This window comes from Chaetodon auriga, chromosome 1, assembly GCF_051107435.1.
Source record: "Chaetodon auriga isolate fChaAug3 chromosome 1, fChaAug3.hap1, whole genome shotgun sequence".
Classification (NCBI taxonomy): domain Eukaryota; kingdom Metazoa; phylum Chordata; class Actinopteri; order Chaetodontiformes; family Chaetodontidae; genus Chaetodon; species Chaetodon auriga.
In genome coordinates this window covers 17,373,825-17,389,879 of record NC_135074.1, presented here as the reverse complement: position 1 = coordinate 17,389,879, position 16,055 = coordinate 17,373,825, and the positions used below count along the sequence as shown (strand labels likewise).

The window sequence follows — 16,055 nt, the reverse complement described above, 5'->3', positions numbered from 1 at the left end:
TATATAAGCACAAATGTTCATCCTCCTCATTCAGCTCAGAAGAAAAGCCTACTGTCATTTTATCTGCATGTTCTTGTTCCAGGCGTTACACATTGTATCAAAGAGCAACACAGACCAAATACATACCTCACCAAATACATCTCATCTGAGAAGGCTGCACCCACACATGGCAGTGGGAGTGCTGAGCTATAACCTGTGTTTGAGCAATATATTGCAATATATTTTTAGTTTCCTTATGCAAACATGTTCTCACTATGCCAGTATGGCTTTATGTTCATCTGGGTTGAGATGTGCTGTCACAGACTCACATGGTAGCTTAGTTTACATACACAAACATACAAAAAACAAAACAAAAAACAGTTTCTGAATGTATTTGTAGCCCTGAGTGTTAACATCACATGTATATATACCTCTGTGTATTGCACATTATAGACTGATAGCCCAGGGCTAATTTAGCTCCTTGTCACACTGCTGAGGGCACAGTTATCCAAGGGTTAACAGTTTAATAATGCAATTGTGCCTGGGTTAAGTGTAGTGTGAAAAGAGGTAATAATCATTTCAGAGTTGACTAAGATTAAAGTCTGGCTTACAGCCAGTCTTACCCTGTGTTGGTTGTTAAAGAAGCTAATTAAACCCACATGAAAGACTCTCCTCGGGAGCCAAAAAGATTAAACACCCTCAGGTGTATTCTCTCCAACTACCGCACCACATAAATGGAACAACGATTAGACAGCATGCACAGTTTGCAATATGCAATAAGTGATTCCGCTAGGTGTGTTTTCAGATGCTGCATTAAGTATAATCAAGATCTCAGTGATGGAAATAATTTTGTTATCATAATGGTACCACTGGAGTTTCATTAAAAGCTTCAGTTTCTGTTTGTATGTGGCTCACCTGTTTAATATGGTTCAGGTTTAGTGAGGAGATTAAGTCACTGTTTGTCTGAGCATTTCCGACTTCTAATTGCTTATTAGTTCATCAAATATGCGGCACTGACACACAAATTGGACTTCACGTTGATGCCTTTTTTGTGTGTCTTACATAATCTCACTAGACACTGTGTATGCTTCTTTCTTCATCGTGTATATGTGTGTTATTCCCAGAATGCCTCTGTTAGATAATCGTTAATTAATATAAATATGATTGTCACGAAACATGTCAGGTCTCTTTTTTCCTCTGAATAAGTAAGTGTGCATGTATCATTTAGTTTGTTTGTTTCAGTGCACAGTCTCTGATACAGTCCTTGTACATTGTCAGTGTGAAGTGGAGCATGTGTACAGCTGCATCTTCAGGTTCCTGCATGTGCATTAAGATCCACACACACACTTGCACACACTCCAGCAGCTTCCTCTTCGCCTGGCTGGAATTTGTAAGCCCTGAGCTCCAGCCAGGCTCCTGTTGCTGAGGGGAAAGCAGCTGCACACTCATCCAATCCTCCTGCCAGTTCTCCTGCTAATGGAACAGCCCACTGCACCCCTGTTCACCCCTGCCAAAGGAAAACATTTGGTACATCCCATTGGTGCTTCTCTAGCTGGTTTGTTACTGACTCAGTAGTATCACAGCAGTCAGCCAAACGGCAGCCTGAAAACACACACACAGACACACACATCTATACAGGCACACACAGCAAGAGTGAGGACCTAAAAAGAGTGAGTTGCAAGACAGAAGCAAAGAATCCTTGGCAAGCCTTTCTTCTCTGTCTCCTGGTCATTTGGCATCCCTGATATGACCCTGTTCAGCCCAAGATGTGAGTATGCCAGGGTGTATCCCTGTGTGTGTGTGTGTGCGTGTGTGTGTGTGTTCATGCATGTGTTAGTGGATGTTTGCATGCAGCACAGGGTTTCTGAAAGACAATATTTTCCACTGTGCCTCTCATTTCTTGCTCCCCCTCCCATCCTCTGCCTGTCCCTCTACAAGCCGTTCTGTTATAGATTCAGCTTATGTTTGCTAGTCTGTACACTTCATCCTGAACGCCAGCTTCCTTCTCACTTTTGCCTCATAGCTATTTTTCTCCTGTCTTTCTCCGTACCCGCACACTGATCCAAATGCTGATTTGATGAAAGATCTATGGGATGTTTGAGGCTGTCATATAAACATTATGATGCATTAAGAGGCGTTTCTGACAACTTCATGTACAGTCTCATGTGATCAACGCTCAACTTGTCTCCCACACTGGCAAGGTCAGCACTGTCCGAAGCCTTACTTATGCTTCCATAGTCCCGCTCTCTGGTGATGGACTGAAGCATACATTTTGTTCTCTTTTTCTTCATCTGTAGAACGAATCTCTCGTGCTAACAGTTCCCAATCAGTGTACTGTTACAGGCATTTCGGCAGAGCGGCTACACCTCCTCACAACTTCCACACTCAGAAACAGCACCCTACTCAAAAAGCTACATGTCTGTTGGGAAAGTGGTAGAGTAGAGTAGAGTAGAGCAGAGTAAGTAGAATTCAATACAGGCTGAAACACTGTGGTACTGCTGTATCTCCACTCATTGTAATGCAAGAGCTCTCACTCACCTCCCTTTTCACTGATGTAGCGCTTAAATCCAGTCTTTTTTAAGGCACACACCAGCATCTTTCTGAACATACCATCTAGTCACATTAACCTTCCCTATCTTTTCTATCGGCTTCGCTTTTTTGTTTTATCTGTTAGTGGAATCAATGTTTAATGTTGTCAGTGATGAATGTGATTACACTGCATTTAGCCCTGAGAGTGGAAACTAAAGCTGCATGATTGCTGTTTGGCTCCAAGTCTGACCTGAGGTCAGTTGCATTGAGGGAAATGGAGACGACATGCATGACAGATCACAGAGCCTGTCAGCAAGAGAAATGCCTGCTGTGCTTCTATATGCACATTTGACAAACTACCTCCTCTTCATGTGTAGAGTGCCAGACTGTGGTTTGACTAATTAACTTTGTGGCTAGTGAGGGTTAAAAGCCTGTGCATGTCTTAAAGAGAAAACAGGCAGAGAAAGGCTGCTTTAAAATGTTTTAAACATCAGCAAAATGCACAACAGGATGTAAACAGAAAGTGTGACAACAGAGCATACAGATGATCAGATTAATTTGAAGTTTAAGGCAAAACACAAGGGAAATAACCATATTTGAGGAGTGGAACAAACTAGGTGAAGAAATTGTATTTAGTGCAATCAACTGGAAAATATGTCACTTTGCACTTGTCTCTTTCTGCTGCTTTATCGCAAACAGCTTTTTATCTTGACAGCAACTTTGTTCTGAGCTAAGATGATCAAAAAAGTTGTAGCTTTCAGCAGAGTCAGTACCAATTAGATTGAAACAAGTAGCAGTGAGGGAAATGTACAATTCAGAAAAAGAAAAGAGCAGAAAAATCACCAAGATATGAAACAGTTTCTTAAATCTGCCAAAGCCAGTTAAAGTGAAATCAATTTTTCAGTCCCGGTTGTCCTACTTAAAATGATTGTTCCAGTGGCATTCAGTCATAATTGCTTTATATTTTTGTCTTTTTGGGTGGAAGGTTTGAGAAAAGGAAGATGTGTGAGAGGATTACAAAACATTGTCTTCTTTGACACCACTGAAAATATGTGTGTCCATCGTCAGCTTGAGCATTTGTGTTCTGCTCTGAAATTAGCTGTTTGATCGAAACATTTATTCAAAATAAATAAAAAAAATATATGGATGCGCTTCAGCCCATTGAACAACTGAACTGTCAGGAAGAAAGAAAATGATGATAGAAGACAGAACGTTTCGGGATGTTCTTATCTGATCTGATCATGTTATGATCCCATCTCCCACACATCAGCGACTTCAAAGGGCACAGATTAACACATTAACATATAGTGGCAAATTATATTTTCTTATGCGCATTACTGTGTGAGCTGTTTTCAATGCAAGTTGGCCTTTTTCCAAACAGCAAAAATGAAATTCGGGGGGAAAAAGTCTGTTTGCCAAAGAAATCTGTGAACGTAAAATGCATGCTGTTCACGAAGCCCTCCGCAGAGGCCATGACGGCCTTAATGTTTCATTCTTGAGTTTTTATGGTTGCATACATGAATCACCAGAAACCTAGTAGTAATATAAAAAAGAATTACTGGAAGAGTTAATTGACCCTGGCAGAGCAGTTGTCATCTCACTGTAGGCAGGGAGGTAAAAGTGCAGGTTCTGACAGAGCAGCTTTCCTTGAGCTGCTGGAGATTTCAAGGACACTTCAGCAGGCTGGATGCTGCCTGGCTGAGGTCTTCACAGGCTGTCCAGGCAGGTGAAGCACTCGCCCCTCTCCCGCCTCCTGTGAAGAATAATTTAGAATAAGAAAGGCTTCTCCACATCGTTACTGTGTTGTTTTCTAGGTAGCGTGATTAAGTCGACTCTCACTTTGGCCAGTATGAAGTGACAGTCTGGCACTCGGCCTGACATCCGTGGATACAAAGCACAGCGATGGACTGTAGACTGTGGCAGAGGACGAGGCTTTAGACTTCATCATGGCTGATTGCGTTTGACCTTGGTGTGTCCTTTGGTGCCCTTAGCTCCTCTTTTACAAACACTCTGTTAGTTTGACTATTCTGCCTTTTGATTTATGCATGATCTGTCTGTACTGTTTTTTAGCTGCAGTCTGTCGGACTTGTCCCTGATTCAGCTTGTCTGTAATGAGAATCATGACTCACCATTCAATGACACATCACCCATGATAATGATACTATCACCATACAGGCAATTTTATGGTTCACAATATAATATAATATTGTCTTTGATGCATCCAAACATCTCTGTGTGTGTGTCGTTCATTTACTGCAGTGGTGCTGTCGTTTTGTATGGTTCTGTAGACAACAAAGGTGGAACAATGTGCAAAGCCTGAGCTGTTTCTTCAGACGTATTATGTAGACATACTAACAATCTGTTAATGGTGCTTTTCTGTTGGAGTCAAATGTTTTTCTTGCCCTTCTTTCAAATTTTCCCCTGCACAATAATCCAATAAAAAAAGATCAAAATAAATAGAAATACAGTAAATATTAGATGCAATCTTTATGAGAACCAAAAGATCAAATGTTGGCATCAGTACCGCTTCACTTTAACACGCCCATGTGTATTTAACATTTTAGTATTTGTCAGCAACTAAATCCTCCTGTGGACACCCATAAGTGGATGTTGGTGTATAAACAGATAATGGATGACAATAAAAAACAGTTGTAATAATATAAAATATTACTTTATAGGAAAAGATGTATTTTTAACAAATGCTGCATTTTAGTAAACACTTAAAAATGCTATTTTATTCGCACACAAATAGTGCATCATAAACCATTTATTCATTGTTTATATCATGCTAGAAATAATAGAGGGTTAAAGTCTTACTGATATGGATGGCATTAAGGGAAACATGCTAAATTGCATCCCAACAACCAACAGTCACCATTATCACTGCACTCATCATCTCCACAGTCAACACAATTACTGGGCATAATGTGGGTTATCACTGAAGACTTGCGTGTGCCTTAACTGGTGTTTATACAGACCCCTGTGTTTAAGTAGCCAAGTGGGGGGTGAAAAAGCACTCCTGAAATACATTCTTGAATAGCAGTAAAGGAGGAAATTTCAGCACAAACAGCAAATTATCACAAAATGTAAATGCTGCATCCATACATTTAACAAAAACACATGTGTGTATGTTTGTGCGAGTCTGTGTGTGTGTGTGTGTGTGTGTGTGTGTGTGTGTGTGTGTGTGTGTGTAGTCTGCACCGGAGAGGCTTATTGTAGCGTATAGGATTTTGTTTACCAAATAGCAGCCTGATTACCTCCTGACGTTTTGCTCCTGTGGAGCGACACAACTGTGCTCAGCAGCGTCCTCCACTCTCTTCCTGTGTAATGGCTCCTTCATGCAGTCAATCATACAGTCATCACGTTGCTCACCAAACACATCATAAAACTCAGTTTTGCTTCCTTCTGCCATAAAATCACTTCAGTCGCATTCTGCGTTGATGAAGAACTGTCCAGTATGTTTTCAGAGTGGTCCACACATCATTTCTCTCATGCGGTGTCAGTCTTTTGTCATCTTAGTGGAGGAAGATGTAGTTACTGTCACATGAAAATGCCACACAGGCATGTGAAAAGTATGACCTATCCAGCAGAGGTGTTTTCATATGAATTATTTGTCAGAGTTTTACACTGACAATTGTTATAATATGGTGTCCCTTACAATAAATTAATACATTTTCTACTCTAAAATAGTTAGACTGTTTTACCCAAATGAAATTGACATTTAATGCCTCTACTTGCTTTAACATTATATTCCAAACCCATACTTACCATACATTTTTATAAAATGTGTTTGCATATTGTTTTTTGTCTATATCCTTGTGTGCATGCACATGTGGCTTCAGGAAAGCAATAGTTAAGGCATCAGCAGCAGGGGCCAGTGCCTCACCAGCAGAAACACTGTTGGCTGCAGAGAAGCCTTCCAGCAGGTCACTGTTTGACTATAAACTGTCAGAAATTATCTCTGCTGTGGGAGGTAAAGGCGCGCACACGTGTCTAAATTTCTTTCCACACATTCAAACCCATACTTAATTAATTGTAGCTTCCAGCCATTTGACAGTCACGCTGTGTGAGTGTATGTGCAGCTGGCCCAGTCACACTCCATTCACCACCCATCTGTCCATGTCAGACCAGCCTCCTCTCCTCTCCTCTCCTCTCCTCCTCTTTTTACTCCTTCACTTTTTTTCCTCTCTTTTATACTCACCTTTGGTAAAACACTGCTGAGCCACGACCAACACGAGCAGTGAGCTGTCGACATATCCTGTAATCAAGATGGCTTGTGGTTAATTGGCCCATTGGACCATGTGCGTAAGAGGTGTTTGCAGGAGAGATATACAAAGATACAGAGAGAAGGGGTTTGGCTTTTGAGACAAGTCTAAAGCTTCACCAGGCTTCTGATGCTCGCCTGCAGACGAGAGACAAAAATGGAGGTGAACAGCTGGCTCAGTGTGACAGAAGCAATCAACAGAGAGTGATAGATGTATGTGAAAAACAGCCACTGTCAGTCTTACCCAGCCCTTTAGTCATTATCATGTCAAATGATGACAACAGCTCTAGCAGTTGAGGCTAATTTTGCTCAAATTAAGAGCAAACTTGGGATTGAGATAAACACGAGCAGACAATGAACAAGGTGTGCAGGTTAGTTTATCATCTGAACACTCTTCTCTGTGCTTTGTACCCCTGCTGTGTTATGTTATGATGCTCTTGGTGTATCAGTACAAAATTAATTGGTTGCTCTTCTGTGCAGACATGAGCATGAGTGGAGAGTTGAAGTCCAGCCGCTCCAGGGCAGCCAGTAAGAGGGCCAGCAACACCACTTACGGGTGAGTCTCTCCCCTGACACACACACGCACACACACACACACACACACACACACACACACACACACACACACACACACTCATGCCCCCATGCACACTCAAAGATAATCATGTGATCTATTTTTTGCTGCAGCCCTTTATCTGCAACTCAATAGCTGCACCTCAGCATTGCAATCAATGCACCATTATTTGTTATTAGCTTCATACCAGCCGTGTATGTAAGCTGCTATTGATTTTGGCCAAACATTGACTGCTGTCTCCATCGGTCAATGTTTTAATCTGTCTGTTGATGTAGTGCACATATGTGATTGGAGCTGATTACTGTTTATTGCTGGTGGTTCAATATAGCACCGTGGAGCTACATTAACATTAACTGTCTGCTTAGATAGCTGGTGAAGGAAATGGAGGAAGTGGGAGAGACGACAGTGTGTGGGCTTGTATAAATTCATTCATGGCTTCATTACTCTTACCTTCAACTCTCTCCTTGAACGGCATCTCTTGCTCTGGCTGCAGCTCTGTAGGTTTGAGATCTTTTAATGAGAATAAACCACGGAAAGTGGTGTGTGAAATTTCAATAGATTCTCATTTCTTAGCTGTTACCCTACTGACTGTGACAGTGCATTTTCTCTTACATGTCCACTGGAAGTCTGTATATGGTCCTTCGTACAGCAATGCATGAAAAAACAATAAACAAGGCACTTAGAAAACATCAATTAATCAGAAAAGAGAAAGGGGATGTCATTATTATAAGAATGTCAATAGTTATTGTGTTCCCGAAAATGTGTGTTTAGTTCCACTTCCAAAACATGTAAAAAAAAAAAAAAAAAAAAAGATAAAAAAATGTGTGAATAGCTGTACCAGTGCAGGCCTGCAAGGCTATTTGCTGACAATGGAGATAGAGAGGAGAGATGCTCACATTAAAGCAACTGGAGTAAATGTAATAAATAATGATGAAATACTTTGCATCCTCCATAGTGCAAAATGTAAAAGAGGTAAGGAATACAAACAAGAATAGAAAAATAATACCAGATGTAGTAATACTAATGCCAACTTGTTTGTCCCGCACCTAATCAGCAAATCTCATTATCATTCTCTCTACTGCATAATTGGGACTCCACATATGCTTCCAGCTCCACAATAAATACTGATATTTTTTCATTCCTGGCAGCTCCATTTCCTGTCCCTCTGTCAGTGTCATCATATCACACGGTAGTATGTGAAGTCATACAGTAAATATTGCAGTATTGGACATTATATATTATGTCCCCAGCGTGTCCTTCAAAACAGTTAATCTGACTTTCTGCCTGTGCTGCCTCCACCACTGCCTCTGACCATCTCTGCCTAAACCTTAAACCCCCAGACATTATTTGCCCATTCCACCATGCAGTTATTCAACAGCGTGCGGCCATGCATTAATGAGGTTAGTCACGTAACACACACACACACACACACACACACACGGGCACGGACACGCAATGACTAACCGCATAAAACACACCTGAGGTATGAACCCTGATATAGCCCGGGCCCGCCTGATTTTTCACAGAGATGACATGAACTTAAAGCACACCAAGTTTTCTGTGGCTGTTTATGGAACAAACTAAGGCGAGAACAAGACCTGCAGCCGTGCTAGCAGCTCTGTGAGACTGTGATCACACAGGCTAAATGCTAACATCAGCATGCTAACATGCTGATGTTAGCACACAATGACAACACTAACATGCTGATGTTAGGTATCTGTAATGTTGACCATGATCGCCATCTTAGTTTAGCATGTTAGCATGTAAATGCTTGCTGTTTATCACAAAACACCAAGTACGGCAGAGGCTGATGGGAAATTATGGCAATCCGTAAATAGTTCTTGAGACATTTCAATAAAAACAAGTTGGATATTGTGAATGTTTGTACTAAATTTTGTGCAAACCCATCAGGTATATGTTGTGATGTTTCATAGGATAAGTGAACAATTCAGTCAGGGGATGCACCAGTCACCAGGATTCATCCTCTGGGCACCATTAATGTCTGTGCAGCATTTCATGGCAATCCATCCAATAAATTACACTTTCTACTTGGCTTGACTTGACCACCAAAGTGGGCTGACAAACCAACACATTGATGTGCGCACGATGTGAAGCTGCAAACAGAAAATGTTTTTGCTTTCATGTTGTTGGAAGGCAGCATCTAAATATGTGTATCCTTTGCCTGCATAGCACTGCACAGATTTTGAGTTTTAGGGAAAGTGAGAGAAATTAATCATGAGATAGGCCAAGCCACATGATCATTTTCCAGACACAGAAACTATAATACTACTAAAGTCACAAATGCAAATTCTAGCCAGACAGCCACCAAATCTCTCTGTCCATACTCCAATAGTCGTGCTCTGTGCCGCTGGCAGCAGTGTGCCCCGTCTCCTCCCTCCTCCCACTGTTCTCACAGAGCTGGCCAACAAACACCACTGCCTGTGGCCTAGATTACAAACTTTTCAACTCATGTCTAAGACGCTAAAGCAATGTAATCTGCTCATGCAACAGCATGCGGGTTGCCAGCATTTGTGAATTATTATTGCTAGAAAGTTGGATTATCAAGCTCGAAAAATTTAATTTTCACCGTCTATCTACGGTTAAACCCAAGAGAAGCTTTTTTCTTAATCTAGCCGAAGTCATTTCATGTCTCATGATAGCTGGTGCATTTTTTTCTCCTCCCACTGCTACTCTCTCATATGTCTCCCCCCAGGCCATTTGCTCTAGAACGACCCTGGCAACATAAGGGTTTTGTCATCATTTATCGTTCATGCCTTCTGACTGTCACAGGTCCCCTCTAGCTCAGCGAGTCCCAGCTGTGGCTGCAGGGATGGAGTAGAGGGAAGGCAAGCGTTTCACAGCCCAGACGCTGCCGCTGCAGCTGCAGCCGCGACCTCTGTGTGCTCCAGTGCACTACTACAAAAGCTTGCTGTACTGTGTGGCCTGCAAAAGGAGGCTCAGGTGCCAGAGGAAGAGCCCCAGAGGTGCATGTGTGTCAGTCTGTGCTGTGTATATGTATGTATGTAATTGTTCCAGACGCACAACTTCTGAGGGATTCTGTTCAATCCTCAAGCGCTGATCCTTAGCTCGTGGCTGTGTGACCGTAGCTTCCTCTGTATACATGTCCAGCCTGTGTTCAGGTCATTACTGTGCTCACTTTATTATCTGCTCCATTTTACATGTCAGTGAAGAGACTACTGGCCTGAGCGCAGAGTAATTGAGCATCTGGTCTTTGGTATTTTCATCAGCTTTCTCCATGCGCTTCATTCTTTTAATATTCTCTCATCTGTTTTAATTATCAGAAGGGCTGGTCATAGGGGAGTTTGAGTTTGGATGGAAACGATGCAGCGGGCCCATCTGTCACATGAGCTCAAGCAGGACAGGTGGAGGCATCAGGGCATGAACTCTGCAGTTGCCTGGGTGACGATGTCCTGTCTGTATCTGCTGCAACTTTAGGGATAATCTGATGGCAGATATTACAAAGATGGATAAGAGACTGACAAGAAATGGGTCACATAAGTGGGCTACAGCAGCGATAAAGATCATTCTGATTTATTATAACTTAGGTCATTTTTGAATCCGTTTGTATCGTTATGGTAACACTGCTCTCACCACGTTGATAGCTGAAACCTGGGAATGTTTTAATATCATTTGAAAGGTGTGTAACTGGACAAGAACAAGAAACAGAAGATCATACACTTTAGCAAAAAACAAGTAAGTCACATTATTGAGAGAGAATACAACCTCCCATCTTCTCCTTAGCTGTGCATGACTTACATCTGGCCAAATGACCCTTTGATGGCTGGGTTCTTACCCTTACGACAAAAAGAAAATTAAAATAAAGACAGAAGTTTCAAGAAACCAGAATTATTCTTTACATTTTTTAACAGCCATTGTGGCTGTATTGGGAAGAAATCTGTAAAGGGACAGTATGCAGCTTTTTTTTTTTTTTTTAACTGCGAGTATATTTTTAGTCACATTTTCCTTCATCTCATTTGTTCCCAAGCAACATTTGTCACAATTTTTTTAAGGTTGTATATGTGTATCTTGCCTGAGGCTCAGCTGGCTGACATCTGTAAAACCACCACAAGCAGAGAAGAAGCAAAGGGCAAATGGAGGCAATCAGCAGTCCAGAGAGCAGTGTTGAAGTTCACCCATGTTCATGAAGGACCTCTGTCTGATGACATGTTTCTGTGACGTCACTCTCATTGTCGCAACACAGCTGTCTGCCAACTCTTATGACACCCACCCAGAGCTAAGTCTGTACACATGATATCCTGATCACCTCTCTAAAAAATGTCACCATTAAACATTATTTAGACAGGGGGTTGCATAATGCACAGGGGCGACAGACTGCCAGGTAATTACTCATATTTTTATTAGTTGGAAAAATAGCATGCCGTTGTTTATAAAAACACATGAATATAAAACAAATGCAATGGTGCTTGATCTGCCCCCCCCCCTCACCATCCTCCTTGCTAGTGTGGATATTGGGTTATGATGTGAACTGTGCAGTGCAGGTTGGTCCACGCAGGAGTGTAGTGTGAGCTCATGACTGGGGCTGTGTGACTGTGTGAAGGCTGCGATAACCATTCTGCAGGCCACCACATTCATTTCCTCAAAGGGTATATAAAGTACTTGTCCTGTGCTTTGCTGACTTGGCTAGAAGTCATTGCAGCAAGTATTTGATAATTTTTGATATATATTCAGAAAATCAATTATTATAGGAAAACAAGGCAAAATACAAATAGAGAAAATGCAGCTTGACTTTGGTTTGGGTTGCTCATTTATTGAATATTGAAAAGCGCTTCAGAGAATACTTCACAGTGATGAATTTCTCACCCTTCAGTTTCTCTTTTCTTTCTTTCTGCTTATGTCTGCACCTCGGTAAAATGAAGTTAAATGAAGTGTGGAGAGAGTTCTAGGCGTGCATGGCAGTGTTTTCATTTAGAGTATCAATGTTGTTCTGGCCATGTTTGTCACCATGTGGCCAATCAGGTCCTCTGATTGATGGACGTGAAAGTTGTTCATGTTCATGTGTAAGACCCGGCTCTGATGACCCGATTCTGTGTGAGGTATCAAATAAATCAAGAAATCTTTGTCTTATTGTGAATGAAAATCAGGCAAAGCTGATACGCAACAGCAGTCAAGAACTGTGGACAATCAATGTAAACCCCAGCAAAACCTTAGAATTCCTCAAACATGAGGGTCTGTGCCACCGTTACCTTTGCTTTGCAGATTATATCGCTGTGAACAAGAGCGTGTGGCCAAAGACATGCAAGCTCATGTTTAAATGTATGTAATCTGGTCTATTGTTGGCCAGCAGTTTTCATTAAGATCACACACAACTACTTCTTGTGTGTTTCATTACATATACGCTCAGTTGATAATCTTAATTGTCAGCAGCACAAACATACCGCTCTTTTTTAGTGGTAACACTAGAAACACTGGAGAGAATTCCCCTAAAGGAGGTTCAACAAAGTGAGGCAGCCTGAAGAGTAAAGGCATCAGTATGCTTCAAACAAAGATCTGTGAAATCGCCAAACAGCACCTGAACACATCTTTTCACACATCAGAGGCACTGCTTACGACGTTTCTGAAACAGATCCAATCAGCACGTACACTTTACACGGCGACGGATCAGATGTGCGGCTGTGAGAAAGTAGCCAGGTCTTTGTTCATTCTTCACACAACCTTTTCTGCCTCGTTTTGAGTGCCTTTGAGGAGAGACTGCCCGTCACTGTTTGCCCTTATCTCCATTTGTATGATTCATCACATCCCATCCCATGATGGCAGGCTTTTCACCCTGCCTTTGACTGTGGAACAGCTATGAACACTTGCCTCTATGTCATGTTTGGACAACACTTCATGTGCACTAGTTAGTCCTCACACGCCTTCCCTGAGTGAGCTGGAGAGAGCCCACCATTGGCAAGACAGTGTACAGCCAAGGTGTCACTTTTTCAACCCACTAACTCTTTATCAACGCCGACTGCACCCCCCTTTCACTTCAACATCAGTTTTTACAATGTAACTGCCATTTTAATTTTTCTATCCAGCTTTCCTCCTCTGTCCTTTGTCGGCTTTCTCTCTGCATGGATGCACAGACGATGTGCTGTCTGCAGTCCATACCTGGGAGAGACGATGGGGGCTGTACTGTAGGTAAAGGTCAGTGCAGTCAGAGGTGGATGTACTGCTGGGGAAAAGGTCATTCTGTGCAGAGGAGGGATGTGAGTGCATCTGCTGATTTCTGGGCTACTGCTAAAGCCTTTGAGACAGCAGAGACCAACTGAAGATAGAAGACTGGGTGGATTGAGAGAGAGAGAGAGGGCCGGTGACAAAGGTGGAAGAGAGTGATATGGTTCCTGTAGACATGATGTTATGTGGAGAAAGGTCATGAGTCAGTGGCGGTGACACCAATAGCTCAGGGCATGATAGCAAGAATGACCACGATGACATAACTGAGAGAGTAAAAATATTTTTCTAACCATTTCAGTCTATATTCTGTGGCTGTGTGCATTACCAAGCCAGATGAGTTATCTCTCCTGTCCTGCAGGCTTATCACTCTGCAGGGGTTGGTCCCTCCGCTAATGAAGTCATCTCTATATTTACTGCCTACTCGACGCTGGGAGGAGAAAAGTAAGGCAAGCAGGTGGGAGAGGGAGAAAAGGAGGCATGAATAAGGATTGATGCAAAAAGATGAAAGGAACACAGGGTGTGATACAGAGTCACAACAGCACAGAGGACAAGTGTGAAACAATTGAAAGAGAGAGGATAAAATAGGAGAGAAAAATGCAGAGAGAGAAAGAAATAACAACAGTCAGGGAGAGTGAGGGGTGAAGAAAGCAAAGGAGGGAAAGCAAGTGAGCACTGCACTGCGTGTCATTGGCCCCCTGGCGTGAACAATCCATCTCAAATTGATCTTCCAGCTCGGCCCAGCAGGGCATTCTGAATCAATCTCAAATTGATCTCTGTGCCAGAGGTCGGGAAAACTAGCAGTGGAGCTTATCAGAAATATAGTGGTGCTGGGAGGATCTGACAGGGAAACTTATCACACTGCACAACAGGAAATGGGCTCAGAGCCCCCGGGGCAGCAAGAGGACGAGCCTGCTCCCTGTACACACACACACACACACACACACACACTCACAAGCACACACGGATTCAATGTCTCTGCGTCTACCCAAAACAACCATTCACTGACACATGCTCCCCAGTGCTCAGCACAGTACCGGGAGGGAACACTGTGCATAGACACATTAACAAACACACTCACACAAGCTCACACACAGACACACTGTGCAGGCATCACTACACACCCAGAGGCTTTGTCAAAAAATAAAAAAGTTTGTCAGAGCACAATATGTCAATATATTTTAAGTTAGACAGGTGAGATTTGAGGCCTGGAGCTCTTAATGACTTATAACACATTTAATGTGTCCTCAGCAAGGCTGTGTGAAAAGCCAGAGGAAGGACGATCAATACCGGCTTGCATTTAGTCGCTCAGTCAGCTTAGGGGAGCAACCTGCCTCTCTGGGCCCAGTAAAAAATAAAACCATATAAACAATTGCTCAAAAGTGACTTTCACCACGCAGTGTCTCTGGAAACACTAAGAAAATCCGATCCAGAAGTGTAGGAACTCTTCACACACATGGCACAGCTTCTTAAGCACAATGAACGTCTGTACTCAAAGTTATGAGCCAATGAAACATCAACTGGCTGCTGATACTTGATAACTCTTGCAGACTCCAGTGTGTTGTTATTACTGTCTAGGGGCCAGTGTTCCCATTTATGTGTCTAAGGGACTGTGGCCTTCGCAGTGCTTTTTCTCACTTTTCATCGCTGCCCGGGTCACCAGATTGAAGCTGACAGCAACTTTACAGAGCACCACCAGAGACCAAACACACAGAAAACTAACCCAAAGTTCACACTGATGACAGAGAGAGCTGCACAATTACACAGAGATAGGGTGAGGGGAGCAATATGGGCAATGAGAGACTGAGGGAGTGCAGTGAAAAAAAGAGTGAGGAAGGGAGGGCTGTCTTTGAGCATGTCAGCATTTGGGAGGCAGCAGGAGAGCCTTTTCTGTGGCCTGGACTGGAAAAGCTCTGTGTCAGCACAGAGGGGTAATGGGGGTTAGCAGGGTGAATAGGGGGTGAAGATGAGTGTATGAGTGTATAAAAAAAAATTGAGTGTGTAGGTACAAGTGGCTGCATGCCCCAAGGAGTATTACAATATATCAGTGACCCCGGTGACCCTCAGAACTACAGTGAAATAACCAAGCATACATACATTTATGCATGCACTCACAACAGCAAAAAATGGAAGTCACTCTCCAGAAACTTACATGTAAGCATTTAGTGAATTTGATCAAAAGGTTTCCTCTGTTGTGCCTCGTAGGAGGAGGAAACCAGCAACTCCCCAGACTGAGCTGCCACGATACATTGCTGATTTGAAGATAGATCATTAAGTGGACACCATGTTGTGGCTTGGTCTTCCTCCACCAGAGTGCCAAGTGCATGAGCACCAACTTATGCTAATTAACGCCTCAGCAAAACCAAGCCAGACCTCTTTTTGACCTCTGGCCTCCACCAGGGACACACACATGCACACACACACCTCAGAGCACCTCCCTGCAGCTTTACACTCCATTAATTCTTTCAGTCTAACTTGTGATACCGACTTATGAATGCCCTTCAAATACAACACACA

At 42.6% G+C, this 16,055-nt stretch overlaps 1 protein-coding gene across 2 annotated transcripts in view; it reads left to right on the top strand.

Annotated features, from left to right (window-relative positions):
- Nucleotides 1-1,529: 1,529 nt before the first annotated feature.
- The window catches only part of LOC143318763 (uncharacterized), a 35,461-nt gene continuing 20,935 nt past the window's right edge, over nt 1,530-16,055 (top strand). The window contains exons 1-2 of one of the 2 annotated variants that reach the window (XM_076727246.1): nt 1,530-1,747; nt 7,253-7,328. In XM_076727246.1, coding sequence (XP_076583361.1) covers nt 1,726-1,747; nt 7,253-7,328 — 98 coding nt within the window. In that variant the 5' untranslated portion in view covers nt 1,530-1,725. The remainder of the gene's footprint in view (nt 1,748-7,252; nt 7,329-16,055) is intronic. The other variant, XM_076727255.1, reaches the window with a different exon arrangement.